The 17,046-nt window shown below is 41.7% G+C and overlaps 1 protein-coding gene across 5 annotated transcripts in view; it reads right to left on the bottom strand.

The window, feature by feature from the left end:
- fip1l1a (FIP1 like 1a (S. cerevisiae)) overlaps positions 1-17,022 on the bottom strand; it is a 34,096-nt gene extending 17,074 nt beyond the window's left edge. For 2 of the 5 annotated variants that reach the window (XM_015971686.3, XM_015971688.3), the window contains exons 1-9: positions 16,492-17,022; positions 16,259-16,319; positions 14,944-15,002; positions 11,993-12,094; positions 11,775-11,878; positions 11,592-11,668; positions 8,847-8,949; positions 7,023-7,086; positions 1,685-1,736 (exon numbers count right to left, since the gene is read on the bottom strand). In XM_015971686.3, coding sequence (XP_015827172.3) covers positions 1,685-1,736; positions 7,023-7,086; positions 8,847-8,949; positions 11,592-11,668; positions 11,775-11,878; positions 11,993-12,094; positions 14,944-15,002; positions 16,259-16,319; positions 16,492-16,555 — 686 coding nt within the window. In that variant the 5' untranslated portion in view covers positions 16,556-17,022. The remainder of the gene's footprint in view (positions 1-1,684; positions 1,737-7,022; positions 7,087-8,846; positions 8,950-11,591; positions 11,669-11,774; positions 11,879-11,992; positions 12,095-14,943; positions 15,003-16,258; positions 16,320-16,491) is intronic. The other 3 variants (XM_015971687.3, XM_015971690.3, XM_054730020.2) reach the window with 3 other exon arrangements.
- Positions 17,023-17,046: the final 24 nt, after the last annotated feature.

Below are 17,046 nucleotides of genomic sequence, written 5' to 3'. Positions count from 1 at the left end.
GAAAGAAAAAGATAAAGGAAGGGGAAGCTGCACAGACACACAAACATGGATGGATTGAGACAGGCTGGACAGAACATCTAAAGGAAACAAACATCCCCAAACAAAAATGGAGTGGGACTGCGTTCAAGGTTGCAGGGGAGTGATGTGGGAGTCTGGGGAACATCGTGGCCCACTTGTGATCTTAGACGTGTAAATTAGAGCTGAAGTGTGGGAGTTTGCAGACAGCTTGTGATAATTCGGGAGAGCACATTTAGGGGGGATGCCTTGGATCCTGATAAACAGGAGACTTTAGACATAAACAAGCTTTTAATCTGATATCTTCCTTATTTGGTGATTGTGTCAGTTAGAGGATAGGCAACAGTGTACAGCGATACAACCCAAAGCCAGAAAGCATGACACTATTATGCTGCTTCACAAATCTAATCAAAGCAAACACGTGTGTTTTCAGGTTTAGACTCCAAAGGTCTCCTTCCCAGATGCTGTTGTTGTCTCACCTGCAGTGTCCTGCTCCTAGAGCTAATGGACTCACCTGCAGTCTCCTGCTCCTAGAGCTTATGGACTCACCTGCAGTGTCCTGCTCCTAGAGCTAATGGACTCACCTGCAGTCTCCTGCTCCTAGAGCTAATGGACTCACCTGCAGTGTCCTGCTCCTAGAGCTAATGGACTCACCTGCAGTGTCCTGCTCCTAGAGCTTATGGACTCACCTGCAGTCTCCTGCTCCTAGAGCTAATGGACTCACCTGCAGTGTCCTGCTCCTAGAGCTTATGGACTCACCTGCAGTCTCCTGCTCCTAGAGCTAATGGACTCACCTGCAGTGTCCTGCTCCTAGAGCTAATGGACTCACCTGCAGTCTCCTGCTCCTAGAGCTTATGGACTCACCTGCAGTGTCCTGCTCCTAGAGCTAATGGACTCACCTGCAGTCTCCTGCTCCTAGAGCTTATGGACTCACCTGCAGTGTCCTGCTCCTAGAGCTAATGGACTCACCTGCAGTCTCCTGCTCCTAGAGCTAATGGACTCACCTGCAGTGTCCTGCTCCTAGAGCTTATGGACTCACCTGCAGTGTCCTGCTCCTAGAGCTTATGGACTCACCTGCAGTCTCCTGCTCCTAGAGCTTATGGACTCACCTGCAGTGTCCTGCTCCTAGAGCTAATGGACTCACCTGCAGTGTCCTGCTCCTAGAGCTAATGGACTCACCTGCAGTGTCCTGCTCCTAGAGCTAATGGACTCACCTGCAGTGTCCTGCTCCTAGAGCTAATGGACTCACCTGCAGTCTCCTGCTCCTAGAGCTTATGGACTCACCTGCAGTGTCCTGCTCCTAGAGCTAATGGACTCACCTGCAGTCTCCTGCTCCTAGAGCTAATGGACTCACCTGCAGTGTCCTGCTCCTAGAGCTAATGGACTCACCTGCAGTGTCCTGCTCCTAGAGCTAATGGACTCACCTGCAGTGTCCTGCTCCTAGAGCTAATGGACTCACCTGCAGTGTCCTGCTCCTAGAGCTAATGGACTCACCTGCAGTGTCCTGCTCCTAGAGCTAATGGACTCACCTGCAGTGTCCTGCTCCTAGAGCTAATGGACTCACCTGCAGTGTCCTGCTCCTAGAGCTAATGGACTCACCTGCAGTGTCCTGCTCCTAGAGCTAATGGACTCACCTGCAGTCTCCTGCTCCTAGAGCTAATGGACTCACCTGCCCAGCGTAGCAGAGGGGGGTGGAACAGGGCGTCCTAACCGAAAACAAGCTGCAGAGAACAACAAGAAAAAGTGTGACTTCTTTGTTTTTATGCAAACACACAACCTGACAATGTAAACCTGTCCAAAGACATTTAATTAATGTATTAACGATCATCAAAGCCACACCGTTAATCCAAATTAATGTGCTCTAATTAGTCTTTCCTTGTTGTCCTCCCACATTTAGATGCCGTTGTTTCTAACACACCCGGGGCCTTTTTAATGCCAACCCCTCAATTAGCCATGACGAGGAGTAAAAAGAGCAAAAACAACAGTCTTGGTAGATAAATTCCACGTACGCATCAAGCAGCTCCTTATTTCGTCATGCTGACTACATGTACTTTAGCTCATGAGGATTTTACTTCACAGTTTATGACTCTAATTAAACCCAGTCAGAGTAAACATGTTAAGTGTTTGTACTGAAGGTAGTTAGGGTTTTATACATTCCTGGGTGCTTACACAGAAATATAGGGAGAAGGCTGGCTTTGCAAAAGGAGACAGGACTATTTACGTAGTATTAATTCCTTCTCATAATACTTTGATTAGAATATTGAGGCACTTAGACCAAAACATACGCGTAAATGTTGTAAACGTCAACATGATATCACTAACATGAAACTTGTCAATTAATGCCAATCTGATGTCTTCAGTTCAAAAGGTTGTGGATAATATACACATTAACTCTGTATAATGTGAAGATGTATGTGTAATAAAACAGTGTAATTATTAAGTACATTCAGATGTCACATAAATGTTGGCAAAAGGAGATCTGAGGCACGCAGGATATACAAAAATAAAAAGCCTTTATTAGTACATGGCTCAAATAGTTAAAAACATGAATGCTGACGCGTTTCAGCCCGCGGGGCCTTCCTCAGGGCTCAGCATGCTTGTAGGTTCTCTCACTTTCATGTTAAGAAGGCTAGTGACACCTGCTGAAGTTGGACAGGTAGACAGCATCATGATGGATTGGTGAACACAATTTCCACATTTATAGTCACCTTTTCGAGTTGATAACCAGGTTTTTTGTTGCTGTGGGGGAAGGTGACTTTGAGCAAGTTGATCATTTAACGTTGGAGCTCGTCTGAAGCTGATAGTAGGAGTATCTGGGAGAGCTTTCCTAAGAGTACTGTCGCTTTTCAGTGCGTCCCAGTTTTTTGTAATTATTTAAAAAATGAAAATAAAATAAAAAAAATGCTACAGTTATGGGCCAGAGCTTTACAACAAGAGGATACCAGCAAAGAACGATACTCAAAGCTTATAATAAGACTAAAAGCCTGCCAAGAGAACAACTATTGGTTCCTAAAGAGAAGAACCAACAAAGATCAGATGGTGTTTATTTTGTGACCCAAATCAGTGATTAAGCCAACAAGATAAAAATAAATAATTACAAAAAACTGGGACGCACTGAAAAGCGACAGTACTCTTAGGAAAGCTCTCCCAGATACTCCTACTATCAGCTTCAGACGAGCCCCAACGTTAAATGATCAACTTGCTCAAAGTCACCTTCCCCCACAGCAACAAAAACCTGGTTATCAACTCGAAAAGGTGACTATAAATGTGGAAATTGTGTTCACTGCGACAACATGACTAACACTAACTGTTTTGCTGATGTTTTCACAGGACGTACTTTTTACATTAATACATTCATCAATTGCAATACTTCGTTCGTGGTCTACAGACTGGATTTAGATGTGGTTGCTTCTATACTGGGAGAACTAAACGTAAGTTAAAAGCAAGACTTGCAGAACACAAACAAGCAATCAGATCTGGTAATCCTCTGTATCCTATGGCCGTGCATTACAAAGACACAAATCATGGAAGCTGTAACTCTCTTACAATCACAGGGATGAACATATGAGAACTTCAAATAGAGGAGATGGGCTTAAAAAACTCTTGCAAAGAGAATCATGTTGGATTTACTAGTCAGTGACTTGATGCAGTTTGCTGGGTTCCTTATCCAGGAAACATTATTCCTGATTGGCTTAATGAACTGACCTGAATTGGAATGTTTATTATGTGAAGTGCCTTGAGACGACTCTTGTTGTGATTTGGCGCTTTATAAATAAACTTGAATTGAATTGAATTAAAAGCTACTAATTTCCCAGGTCTTAATGGAGAATTAGATTTTGCTCCTTATTTATAATCTCAGGTTTTCTTACCATTTGTGTACCATATTTATAATTTTTTCTCAAATTCTCTAAGTGTAATCTAATATTTGTAAGTATTCATCCTTACAACAGGATTGTTTAGATGTTAAAAGTTTTTTGTGTTGTACTGGTCATCCAATCATGATGCTGTCTACCTGCCCTACTTCAGCAGGTGTCACTAGCCTTCTTAACATGAAAGTGAGAGAACCTACAAACATTCTGAGCCCTGACGAAGGCCCCGCGGGCTGAAACGCATCAGCATTCATGTTTTTAACTATTTGAGCCATGTACTAATAAAGGTTTTTTATTTTTGTGTCTCCTGCGTGCCTCAGATCTCCTTCTGCCAACATTTATGTGGATCCCTTGGCTGAAGAGCACCAGTGAGAGCGCCAGATAAAACTTCTGACACCCCTGCAGCACTCCCAGCATTTGTTCTATTTACATTCAGATGCCACTTTGATTTGCTTCTGTTTACATGGAGTTTTGTGGGCGAACCCTCAATTACAGTGTAGTGCCCAAAAAACACGGGGACCAGAAAAAAATCTAAAAACTCTACAGCAACAAATGAAGCAAATCCTGCTTACCCTGCGCTCCATCAACAAAACCAAATGCTTGAACTCACAGTTAATGATCCCACTTGTGGTAATGCTCAGATTTTACATGAGCAAGCAAAACAATCAGCTCCAAATTACACACTCAAGCTGCACTGAACACACACACACACACACACACACACACACACACACACACACACACACACACACACACACACAGCAGTTTAAGACAACAAAGACTGAAAGTATTGCGCTGCTGGCCTGCTAGTGCCGCCGTTCTGGACAGCACACCTAAGGACAGTGATGTCATTCACTGTGAACATGGAGAGGGCTCCATGTAAAAGCAAATGTGAAGAAAACGACTACCAGAGATGACTCATTATGGGACAAGCTCAATGCATGAAGCATCTCATGTAAATAATACTGAGGTGTGCCTTTAAAAGCAAACCATGAGTATCGCGTGCATGCTTGCTAATGTGTTGCTTGCGTGCTGAGAGCATACACATTAGCATGCATGCACGGATATTTCACACACGTGTCTGCAATGTTAGCATGAGTAATCGTTTCTACCTGCAGTGATCTCTAGAGGTTGATAAGGACTGGAGTTCTATGCTTGGCAGCATATGAGAGGGCTAATGGCTGAGGGCTAATGGCTGCCGACAGTGTTTGCGTTGCTTTCTGTCTCATGCTAATGTTTCACACAAGTGCAAGCTCTGGGGTTCAAGATGGAGCTGATATTTCACATTGGACTGGAAGAGGGAGAGGCCTTCTGTGGTATAGTTCATTCTTTCATCATCCACACGTGTTCCTGTCATTGCCTTCAGTTTGAAATAAGATCACCTGTTTTATATCATATGTGGGGAGGAATGGACATGATGCAGACCAGTCAACAAAGGAACTGAGAGAACAGCTTCTAATAAATTACCTGTATTTGATACAGCACCTTCTTTAGTTCTACAGCCCCCCAAGGCACACACAATCAGTCATTCACACATTCACACCCTGCTGGTGATGAGCTACAACGTAGCCATAATGCCCTGGGACACACTGACAGAAGCAAAGCTGCCAACCGCGGGCACCACTGGTCTCTCTGACCACCACCAGCAGGTAAGGAGAGTGAAGTGTCTCGCCCAAGGATACGACTGAGAAAGACTGAGCGGGGTGCAAATCTGCAATCCCCCAGTTACGGGGCGGTAACTCATCATCACCACAATGAAGAAACGATGCTGATATAAGAAAGCAAGGTGGGTGACTGAATCTTAGAGCCAGGTGTGTGGGAGCAGCTAAAACATGCAGGCAGGGCAGCAGCCCTCCAGGACCAGGGTTGGCCCACCCTGTTATAGAGCATACATCAAGGAAGAGGTGATTACTGAGGGAGAGCAGTTGGGCTGATTAAAGATGGAGCACAGGTGTGTTATCTGCAGAATGACTAGATGGGTGTAGCAAAAAGGAGAAAAATAAACTACTGACTAATTAAAATCTGACAATTCCAGTTCACAAAACAAAAAGATACAAAGCACCACCCAAAACATCTGCACCTGAACCTAATTCTGTCCACAAGCTTCTGATGTACTCGACCAATTAAAAGAAGAATCAGCACACTCAAATTCTACTTCCTTAAATAAAGAAAATACTACAAACTAGACTGGTAGTGCTGATTCTACTTTGACTTACTCATGACACAGCCTGCAATGACCCCGTTCTCCTGCAAAAGCTACAAAACCCATTTGGTGTTTAATGTGACCTCACTGAAGCAAACACAAACATTCAAAATGGTTCTGTCTTTTCCTCTGCCCCGTTCCCCGTGGTCAGTCTGTTCAGCACATTTCTCATGCCACAGCATGCAGAGCCAGCACTTCCTTTTTTCTACCAGAGGCTATTTTTATCACCCCACGCATTTGCATCACAAAAGGAGGCTGGGCTTAGTACTTAAAGAAGGTGAGATGTCTACAGATAGATGCTATTAATATACACTTCAAAACTGGTATCGTTTGTTCAGAGCAGCAGTCTGCAGGATGTGTGATATTCTGGTTGCATTTGCAGCGCTGCCATGGGGTTTCTGTACAACATGGAGGCTCAGAGGGTAAGAGTGAGACTTAAGCTTGTGTTTCTATTTTGGAACCTTTGAAGGTGAAGACATATGTTCTCAACTGTGTGCTTATGCCAGGCAGTCTCTCTGGACCTCTAACTCATCTCTTAAAACCAAGAGGAAGTCTGGTGACTAACAACCCTCATCAGGCACCTGACCTCAAAAAAATGACCGACGTCCTTTTGATGCAAACACATGCGAGCACACACATGTGCACACAAAATGTTCATCTTTGTCCACCAACTCCACAGGATCTCAATTTTGACACACGTTGCAGCTTCAAACACACTCTCATACTGCTATAATAATGCACATTATGCAGCGGCACAAGAAGGGTTCCCAGAGCTCCTTCCACATGAAAATCTTTGTTTTGAATCTAAATATGTTCGCTTTGGTTCTTAAACTACGTCTCATCTGCTCACAATCTGTCCACATGTTGTGAGAGCGCTCAGGAGACATTGTAATCAAAGCTTTGCTTCATTTTCCCTCTGTGACAGGGTGACTTACGTAGTAGAGGTGGCAAATCTCGCCGAATGCACCTATCTCCCTTGTGAGACATCTTGGTAGTCACCTGCAACACAAGCACTCAGGTGAAGGAAAACAGAATAAAGGGTCTAAAAAAAAGTATCTGTATGTCACCGGGATATCCTCCGTGCATGTTGGTTTTGCACCTACAACTATCTGGAACTCTTTTTGATCGCTTGTGTAAAAAAATAAAAAATAATATTGTATCCATGAAAAACGTAACTATGGAGAAATGTTACTGTGTCAGAGGATGCTTCTGATCCCACTCCCTCTCCAAAAGAGCCGACTGTCAACCAAGCAGAGGAACAAGTCGGGTTATAATGAAACATGATTTTTGTCCTCTGATCATTTATAGTGAAGAGGTTTGAGTACCCCTAGCTCCTCCTAGGGTCTCCCTTGGCAAAAGAGCCTTAGGTCAGGGGTCAAGCATAAAGATGATCATGCCCCTGATGAAGGACAACCATGTTAGGTGGACGACCTCATTCTGATGATCTTGCGGCAAATGTCAATGCCCATATGTGGGCAAGGTTAGAGCTGCATGAGGGGGCGTGAATGGAAAGGATCTAAATCCAGGAGGTGTGACACGGCTTGTCTATAACTAACACCATGTTGGAGCATAAGGTGGTCCACATGGTTACCTGGTACCAGGCCACTTTAGACCAAAGCTCAATGATCAGTTGTGTAACTGTACCATCAGGACCATTGGCCCTGTGTCTTGGACACTCCAGGGGCGAGAGGGTCAGGGCTGAGAGAGGAGGGTGCACAGGCTGGTAAACCAAACGACGCTGTAAGTTTCCAATATTTAACTTTTTCACAAAATTTGGATTTTCAGAGACATTGAATTTGGGGTTTTCATGATCTGTAAGCTATAAATGGGCCTTCTTATCTTTCAGAACTGCTGCTGCCTTATGAGCCTTTATGGTCTCTGCACTCCTGGCAGCCGTCTCCTCGTCTTCTCAAGAGTCAGGACACATGCTCAAGGCAAGGCATCCTTCCATTCTACTGGCCCTAATCTCAGGGTCACAGAGAAGGTCCATGTTCAAGCTCAAGACTGACCTTCTTATATAGCTTTCAGCTGAATTTGATCTATTTTAGCCTGATTAAAATCTTTCATATCTTTATCAGTTTTGTTTAGTCTATTACTTATACAGAATATATTTTCTTATTAGTTTTAACCCATTTTAATTTTCATTACTTATTAGTAATATTATTATTTATTATATATATTAAATACACACGCACAACACATATTATTAAAGTGTTTCCTCTGTGGGGACCAACTGCCCCTGACTGCCCCTGGAGGGGTGGGCGGCTGTGGCCTTCTGGGTGCTTCTCGCTCCTCCTCTGGGGGCCTGTGGCCGACCCTGCCACTCCTGGTGAAGCCTTCCTTTACCGCTGTTTCCTTCTGTTCTGTCTGCTCATCTGTACTCAGCCAGTTGTCCTTTCATTGTTGCTCTAAGTGTGTGTGTGTGTGTTTGGGGGTTACTGTTGTGGGGACATTTATCTCATACAGCACTTTGAGTTGCACCCACTGTATGAAAAGCACCTCATAAATAAAGTTTGATTTGAAATAACTGAATTAACCAAAAATAAAGGGTTGAAAATGTTCACCCTCTGTGTAATGAATCTAGATATAATCATCACTTTCTGATGAATGACAAAAATATTGAAATTTGTCACAAATTTCAAATTGTTTTAGATGTATACTTGAATTAGCAGATTATTAACTGATCTATGTTATCCTAATTTGTGTCATTTGCACTTATAAATAGCTGCAGAGATGTCTGCAGGGCTTCCCTACTCCACCTTATATTTGTTTCCTGCATCAGTGAGACGTGGCTGTCTCTCATCTCTGTGGCTGCGTCCAGTTTGTCCTCTGCTCACGTTAGCCTTGTCCTCGGACTCTCTGCTGATCAGATAAAAACAGCATTACCAGTGCATTTAATAACAATCATGTAATATCTGTACCAGAGAAAAAGATTCCTTTTTTCAGGCTTAAAGCATAAACATATGTTATGCTGATCAGCGCTTATATTTTAAAACTTAACATTAGTTTGGCTTAATCTCACTCCCTACATCCCTAATTCACCCTCTGACGATCCATTAATGCATTAAACCTCCTCATCTGGGTCATCTTGTCTTCTTCTGACAACAGCTCTACACTGACAACCCCCCTCCACCTCAAAGAACACGCACACACACACACACACACACACACACACACACACACACACACACTAACCTCTTTCTGTCACTAAAATTTAATGAGCAGAAGAGAGAAAAGACAGAAAAGGGAGAGTAACTATATCTAATGACAGCTCATTAAAGAAGCTCTTCCGGTTCACTTTGCTTTTAAAATTCACTACTGATTTGAAAAGAACACACGTTTTGGTAAAGTTTACAAAAAAGCATGAGCAAAGAATTTTTCTAAAAGGAAAATATAAAACATCAAGGCTCATCACTTCACAGGAGGGCATCAAATCCAGATCAACAAACAACTAAACCTCTTTAAGTGGTCAGCATGTTGTTGCTGCTGAGTCCCTGCATCTATTGGATTATGGTGCGGGACATGCTACAGTACGGCTGCCTGCTTCCCTTCTGATCCTACTTTGTCATATGAGATGCGTGGCTCCACCCGGCACTCAGACTCACACAAGCTCCCCTGAAGGGTAACCTTTCCCATGGAAGTGTACACCAGCGAAAGGCTCATGTTTAATTAAACCCCTGAATGACCGGCCTTCAGCAGACATCCTCAGCCACCATTGAAATAAATGACAGGTTGCAAGTTCTGTTTTTTTCTTTCTGACAAAAGGCAAAAAAAAAAAAAAAACACAAAGTAAAAGTAGCACTGCGTCTAAGTGAAATTGTTTTCCACTGAATAGATTTTCTCTATTTTACTGTAATGTAGCAGGTGAATGTGTAAAATGCAATGATAATTCTGCTTTTTTTCTCCCACTTGGCTCCGCCGCACTAAAGAAAGACACCAATGAGAGAAATCCTTTTTCTTTTACATGTTTCAGTTATTGCTTTCAATTCAATTCAGTTTATTTATATGGCGCCAAATCACAACAAGTCTCAAGGCACTTCAAACATTCCAATACAGGTCAGTTCATTAAGTCAATCAGTAAAATGTTTCCTGTATAAGGAACCCAGCAGATTGCTGTAAAGTCACTGACTAGTTCAGTGACTTTACAGCAATCCTCATACTAAGCAAGCATTTAGCGACAGTGGAGAGGAAAACTCCCTTTTAACAGGAAGAAACCTCCAGAGAATCCCGGCTCAGTATAAGCAGCCATCCTCCACGACTCACTGGGGATGGAGAAGACAGAGCAGACACACACACATACACACACACACACACACACACACACACACATTAAATATATAGTGTTTCTATGTCTACATTGTGATTTCTTAGTAAATGTTCTATTTGGTAAAAGATACACTTTATTATCTTTATCTGAGTGAAGCTATAATTAGTTCAACAGGTAAAGTAGTAATAACATATTCAATGTCAAAGAAATTAAAATGTTATTATCAAGTGGTTAGCAGCAGTGTGCTAGCTGATGGCCTACATGAGGCCCTCACAGCTCAGCAGAACACCACTGTAGCTTCAAGGTTTACTCTGTAACATTTCATATTTTAAAATTATTTTCTTGAGCCAGTATGGGTTAAATGACCCATTAACAGGTTAAGTAAATGTCACTGAAACCCCACCGCTGTCAATGTGGCCACAATACCACACTTGCAACTTCAGAGTGGCGGGCCGCCTCCTGCTGGACATGTTTTAGATCGTGAACACAGCTGATTGTTTGATTTAGGGATGAACCACTTCTGTAGAAACTAATAAAGGCTGAGGAGACGTTTCAGCAGTAAGATTCAGGTTTTTATAAGGATGAACGCACAGCGAGGAGCTAAGTTTCACTTTTTGTTTCACTAAATAGACACTAGGGGTACTAAAAGCAAGCCATACTGCTTCGTTTCTCATTAAAGGTTCTCCTCATGATCAACCTTTACATTTTTCTTTTTAATCACTGTCTAAAATGTACCATGCAGTATTTTAATTTGTATTAGTAATTTTGACTTTAATTTAAGTAATTAACAGTGGATGTGGGGTCTTTTTTCTTTTCATAATAAATTTACAAAAAATGCACAACTTTACTTAACCTTCCAGGAGTAAACAGATATGATTGGTAGAAGATGATTATGGAAAGTGTTTCTGTTAAAAATGTTCAATGACAACTGGCCTGAGCTTCAAACAGACAAACACAAGTCAGTGTTTACTTCATTATTTCCCTTAACAGCCTTAATGTACTAAAGCCATCTCAGGATCACAGAAAACAGATGGCGTCTGTTGGATAATTGTTGTCTCAACAGAAACAAGCAGCCTGCCTCGGCCAGAGCTCAGAACTGCAGCACAGGGTGGGATCTATGGAAGGGCTGAACACACACACACACACACACAAACACACACACGCACACACGCACAGGCACACACACACACACGCACACACACACACACACACACACACACATCGCACAGCTACTAACCTGATGACTTTAATAGGCTGTCTGTATGAAGAAACATGGGAATGAGACGTGTGTGCAGCTCTAGCACGGTTCTTTGTCTGGTGGACAACAATGGAATCATGTATACGTTCATGTTCATGTTTACTTTTTGGAAACAAATTCTTAAAAAGTTCAGTGTCAGGAGGAATATTCTGCCTTACTTACATCATTTCTTCTCTTGTAAGCTTTAAGTCTAAACTGCTTTTCGCAGTATTGTCTCCAGCTTTGTTCATCAAAACCATAGTTAAAGTAATCAGAGGGATCAGCACCTAGAAATATTTGTAAACTGTTTTAGCAGATCTGAAAACATCTGATAAACGGATATTAAGCAAATGTAGATAATGTAAGGTAGAAAGACGTCCATCTTCATGAAAATAACTTACCTGATTTTCTCCATGGTTTATCCTCTGGAGCCTGCACCGTCTGGTTTGGCGGTACGACACTTTGAATATTCTCTTCATCCTTTTTTATCAACTTTGAGCTGTCTGTGGGGAAAAAACACATTTCTATCAGAAAAACATTACTGAATTGCACTGAATGGTTTTTTATGAGCAAATGGCCTGTTTTTAAAGAGCAAGTCACCCCCAAATCAACTATTTTTCTGATAAATTATGTAAATGTGTGTCTAATCGTGCTGCAGACGTGTAGTCAATAGTTTTGCACTTTAGTGGATTTTAGTTAAAATTTTAATTTTTTGCCAAAAACTGTCAGTGTTGTGCTGTTGTCAGGTAAAAACTCTGCACCACATTTGAAATTAAATCTGCCATCGCTATTGGCTAAGAGGTACCCTAGAACATTAGCTGGTACCGTATGATGTCACAATGTCGTTGTGAGCCTGTCGGTGTGTCTCAATTCAGGGTCTGCATCCTTCGAAGGACCCAGCCTACTCGGCCGACGTGGGCTGGGTCCTCCGTTGGCCGGGAAGACCGGATGTTAACGGCTGTGAATTTGGACCGGCCTAGCCTTCATGAATTCCCACCACTCCCTCGGCGAACGTTCCGTCGCCTAGCAACCGTGGAGCCGCTGAGCAGAAGGGGGAAGGAACTTTAAACGATGGAGCTCATCGTTTTATTTAGCTTTTTTAATCATTTCCTTGACTGTTGGAGAGCTAACTAAGAGAAAATACCTTAGACAAGCTGAGCCTGAGCAAAGATGTGATAATAGTTTTTAATACTTTCTAAGGGTCTTAATTTGACCAAAACCGATTTATCACCTTTTAAGACTTTTCAGACCCAGCGGATACCCTGTAATATTAAATAATTCACATTGTAAACAAAAATAAAAATCAAGTGTTTAATACAGAGCTGATTTTATTTAGACATTTCTTTTATATGTACATGTTTAATCTTCCTTAACCATTTTTTCTCGCAAGCCTGTCAAAGTTCTCCCTTCTCTGGACGCCCATTTTCTCCAGAATAGTCTTAACAAACATGCAAGAAAAACAACAGGAAGAGAAAAGAGGACAACGGGTTATTCCTTTCATGTTTTTTTGCAGAAAAAACTAAACTCAAACAACAGTTTTTAAAATATGAGATGTTATTGTACCTCCATGCCACAGCCGCTGAATACTTTGCTCCAGTGATCATGTGGTCCATCTCCGCCCTAAGCTTAATAAAGTCCCTGGTTTTCTCTTTTGTCCCTAAAATACAAAATTCTATTAAAATCAGGGGGAAACGTAGCGGGAGAAGTGCGACACCGAGCGGCCGAACATACGAGCCGAGACCGCAATACGAGCACTTTTACTGTAAAATTTCTAACTAAAATAATGTTCATGTATCAAAAAAAGCCCTTAACCTAACAGTTTTATGCTGACATTTATATGCGCAATCCTCTCCGACAGCTCCCGCTTCACTGTCCGCCATTGTTTTTAAAAGTTCTGCCTTCCGGCCCGCCAGGCATCTTGGGAAATGTAAACCACTGAAGGATACACCGGACCCATCCTTCATTCAGGCGAAAAGAAGGCCGGATTCGTCGACCGTAGGGCTGGGGGTAAACGATTATTTTTAAAACGATTATTCTGACGATTATTTTATCGAATAGTCGACTATTCTAATGACTATTTAGAAAATTAATCTAATGATTATTTTTCTATTGCACAATTAACAAAAACCAGAAAATCTCAAATAAATTCCTCCAAAAAATTGATAAATTGTTACTGTAAGAGAATAAACACTACAGGCCTTCCATTTTGTATAACACTGCTTTTATTGTGTTGGTTGGTTATGTTCTGGTGACGTGTAGAACTTGGGAGTGCAGGCTGCTGCCTGAGAGGTGGTAGAAGATGGAGTGTCTCCATGCTGCTTTGTTTTGGTCACTTATGTGCGTGAGGCGAGTGGTCTTACGGGTTAAACCAAACTCAAGGTGATATTTTACACTAAACCGAAAACCCACAACACTCTAAATGTAATAAAAGGGAGATCTACACCACAAAAAAAGATGAACTCTAAACCAAAACGTAACAGCTTATCCCAACGCAAGAAGCTGTTAGCGAAGATGCTAACAGTAGCTTTACCAACGTTAAGTTCAAGTTACCAAGTTTAAATAAACCAAAAACACCCAGCAGCAAACAGACCAGCACGGAGGAGAGACTGCTACCACCAAAACAGCTCTCCTAATGTCTGAAAGAAGCTCCTTAATGAAGGGAGAAACGCTCCCGGTGATGTCCTACATCTGCGGTAGAGACGGAGCAGTGCATCTGACCCCGGAAGTTGTTGTCCGTTGCCGGGAGACGAAGGCGGGCAAAACAGGAAAATAATCTAGTAGTGGACGGACATTGTTCCGGGTCTTCGGTATTTGGCGGAGATGTTAGTGAAGGCGGAGAAGAGGGCGAACTAGAGGAAAAACAGGCAGATTCCTCCTCTATTTACAAACTCCTGGGGATGCAACAAGTGGGCGCGGTGCGTCGACTTCCGGATCTGACGTCGACAAATTTTTAGAATCGAGCCGTCGACGTCGTCGAGGCTTCGCTACAGCCCTAGTCGACCGCATTTGAAGGTGTCTTCGAATTGGGACAGGCCAGGTCGCGGCACTGTGACGTAACCGGCCGACGAATCTGGTCGACGAAGGATGCAGACCCTGAATTGAGTCACAGCCCGTGTGTCTGTCTGTATTTGTTAGCGGCTCCGCCCTCTCGGTCTGCTAGGCAACAGCATTTGTTGCATTTTTCAAACAGGAAGTGGGAGTTGAGTAAGAATCTGGTAGGGGGTGACTTACTCTTTAAGGAATAAACAAAATCTCTTGAGTAATTTGCATGATTTCTGATGTCTGAAGGCTTTGTTTTCTTTTATGAGTCACTGTTTTCTGAGCCATCTTTTAAAAGGGGGAGCCTTCTAACCAGTTGCATGAGTCATCTGTTCCAGACTAGCTGTAGGTATCTCAGGTGTGTGTCCACAGCTGCAAGAAATCACATTATCAAAGCTGTTATCTCCGTCATGAAGGCAGTAGCTTGAACTCTGAGAAACTCCAGTCTGGGTTGAGGGTTAATGACCCATCACACTGTCTCACAAAAGCAATATTATAAAATATCTCTGAGCTTCACACTGACAGAAGTGGGCTCCTGAAGAATAATGCAGGTTCATGCTGCCCGACAGGGAAGAAATACAAATTGGATAGAAAATGTTTGCTTTTGTGAGCAAGTTAGTGATAAAATCTACATTGCTATCCAACTTCATTTAGCATCTTCATGATGCAAATTTTAAAATTAGTGGGTACAAAATAAACTCATTTAAACAATAAAAAAAAACCAAGATACCTAAAGCAAGAAAATTAGATTTTGTAATCAATCATCTCTTAAACCTCAACCAATAGGGTCGCCAATAAAATTCAGTTCTTTATATTTCATACATATCAACATGAAATAGTGCCTTGTTGTCAGTTATTCTCAGGCAAAAGCCGTGATACTGCAGAGCTCAGAAATAATCAATGCTCCACTTGTGTAATTGCTTTCACATTTTAAACTCACAAGCAAACGCTGCTTTCCTGGCAGCAGATTTAATAAGCATAACATATCTATTAATGTTCCACAAAGCTGGCTTCACGCTACATTAGAGGCAACGAGCATTGTGTCACATGTACTGTGAAACTGTAATGATCGCATTATTGAGCTGGGGAAACTGGTAAGATTGATGCTTTGTGTTTACACTGCTTGCTTCCAAATTTAACGTGTGTATTTTAGCCCTATCACCTTCTGGGTTCATGCTTCATGCAAGCATTGTAGGATGTTTGTTAGATTCATTTGTTATAACATGCTGTTTATGTGAAAGTGTGGAAAGGTGTCCGCAAGACGACCTAATATATCTCGCTAAACTTGCCTGTTACTAAACTTGGGTCAAAAGTTGTCTAATTGCATGGCATGCTAGACCAGCACTAGTATCCTAAACACACCACATGCTGTTTTTCTCAGCATTTTATTCAAAAACCTTGTTTGAGTCACTATGCTGATGTAACCTAAACTCGAATTCAGCTCAATTATTTGAAGTTGTGTTGTTGCATCAGGCTGATGGGGTTTAAAAAGTAGTAAACCTGGGCTTTCAAATCCCAAATAATAATAACAATAAATTAAATTATGTCTAGCAGATATAAGATAAAAAAGAAGAAAACTCCCCAGTTTGTTGTAATATTTGTTACTACTGTCCAATACTGTCTCATACCTGTAAGACATGTGATCACTTTCTGTCTCCTCCTTTTTCTTCTGGTTGAGATCAAATACGACTAAGAAAAAAAAATACAACTTAAAAATACATTTAAAAAGTCGTTTAACATAAAGTAATTTTGACGATTATTTTTCTAGCTAAATCTTCATAAATTTGGGTAAAAAAAACTTGACGTTTTTAACCGTTAATGAATTGCATAGAAACGCTCTATGTTGTGTTAACTTAGCTACATTCATATAAACCGTCTTCTTCCCCCTCGGCACAGCCCTCGTGGACCGACTCCAGCGTAGACATGTCTGGCTGTTCTACTCATGAACCTGAACTCGAACGTAAACGGCCAAAGGCGCAAACCGGAGACAACTGAACGTTTTTACACGTTCGTCTTATCTCGCGATAATGATGAATCAAGAGGAAAACGTCACGGGATGAAAACTAAAGAGAGAGAGAGAGAGAAAACAAAAAACGTTTGAGAAGCGCTAAAGATTTGTTATCAACAGCACTGTAAAAAAATAATGTAAATAAAAATGTAAATGATCTAGTTCAATAAAAAAATATCAAGCTAAATAAAAAAATACATTTTTATGGCCACACACTTATTATTTGATTACAGCAGATTGTTGTTTCCTGAGGTGAATAAATTAAATATTAAACTGACGACTCTTTAATAGTAACAAGTTCATCAGTTGTAGAGAATTTCTGTAAAATCCTAACAAAATACACTCTCTTCCACAAAAGCGTCGTCCAGAACAGTGACAAGAAAGAGGTTCGGAAGAGAAAGCGGAGAT

Source organism: Nothobranchius furzeri, chromosome 8, assembly GCF_043380555.1.
Source record: "Nothobranchius furzeri strain GRZ-AD chromosome 8, NfurGRZ-RIMD1, whole genome shotgun sequence".
Taxonomy (NCBI): domain Eukaryota; kingdom Metazoa; phylum Chordata; class Actinopteri; order Cyprinodontiformes; family Nothobranchiidae; genus Nothobranchius; species Nothobranchius furzeri.
The sequence above is the reverse complement of the archived record's forward strand: the minus strand, read 5'-3'. Positions and strand labels throughout refer to the sequence as shown.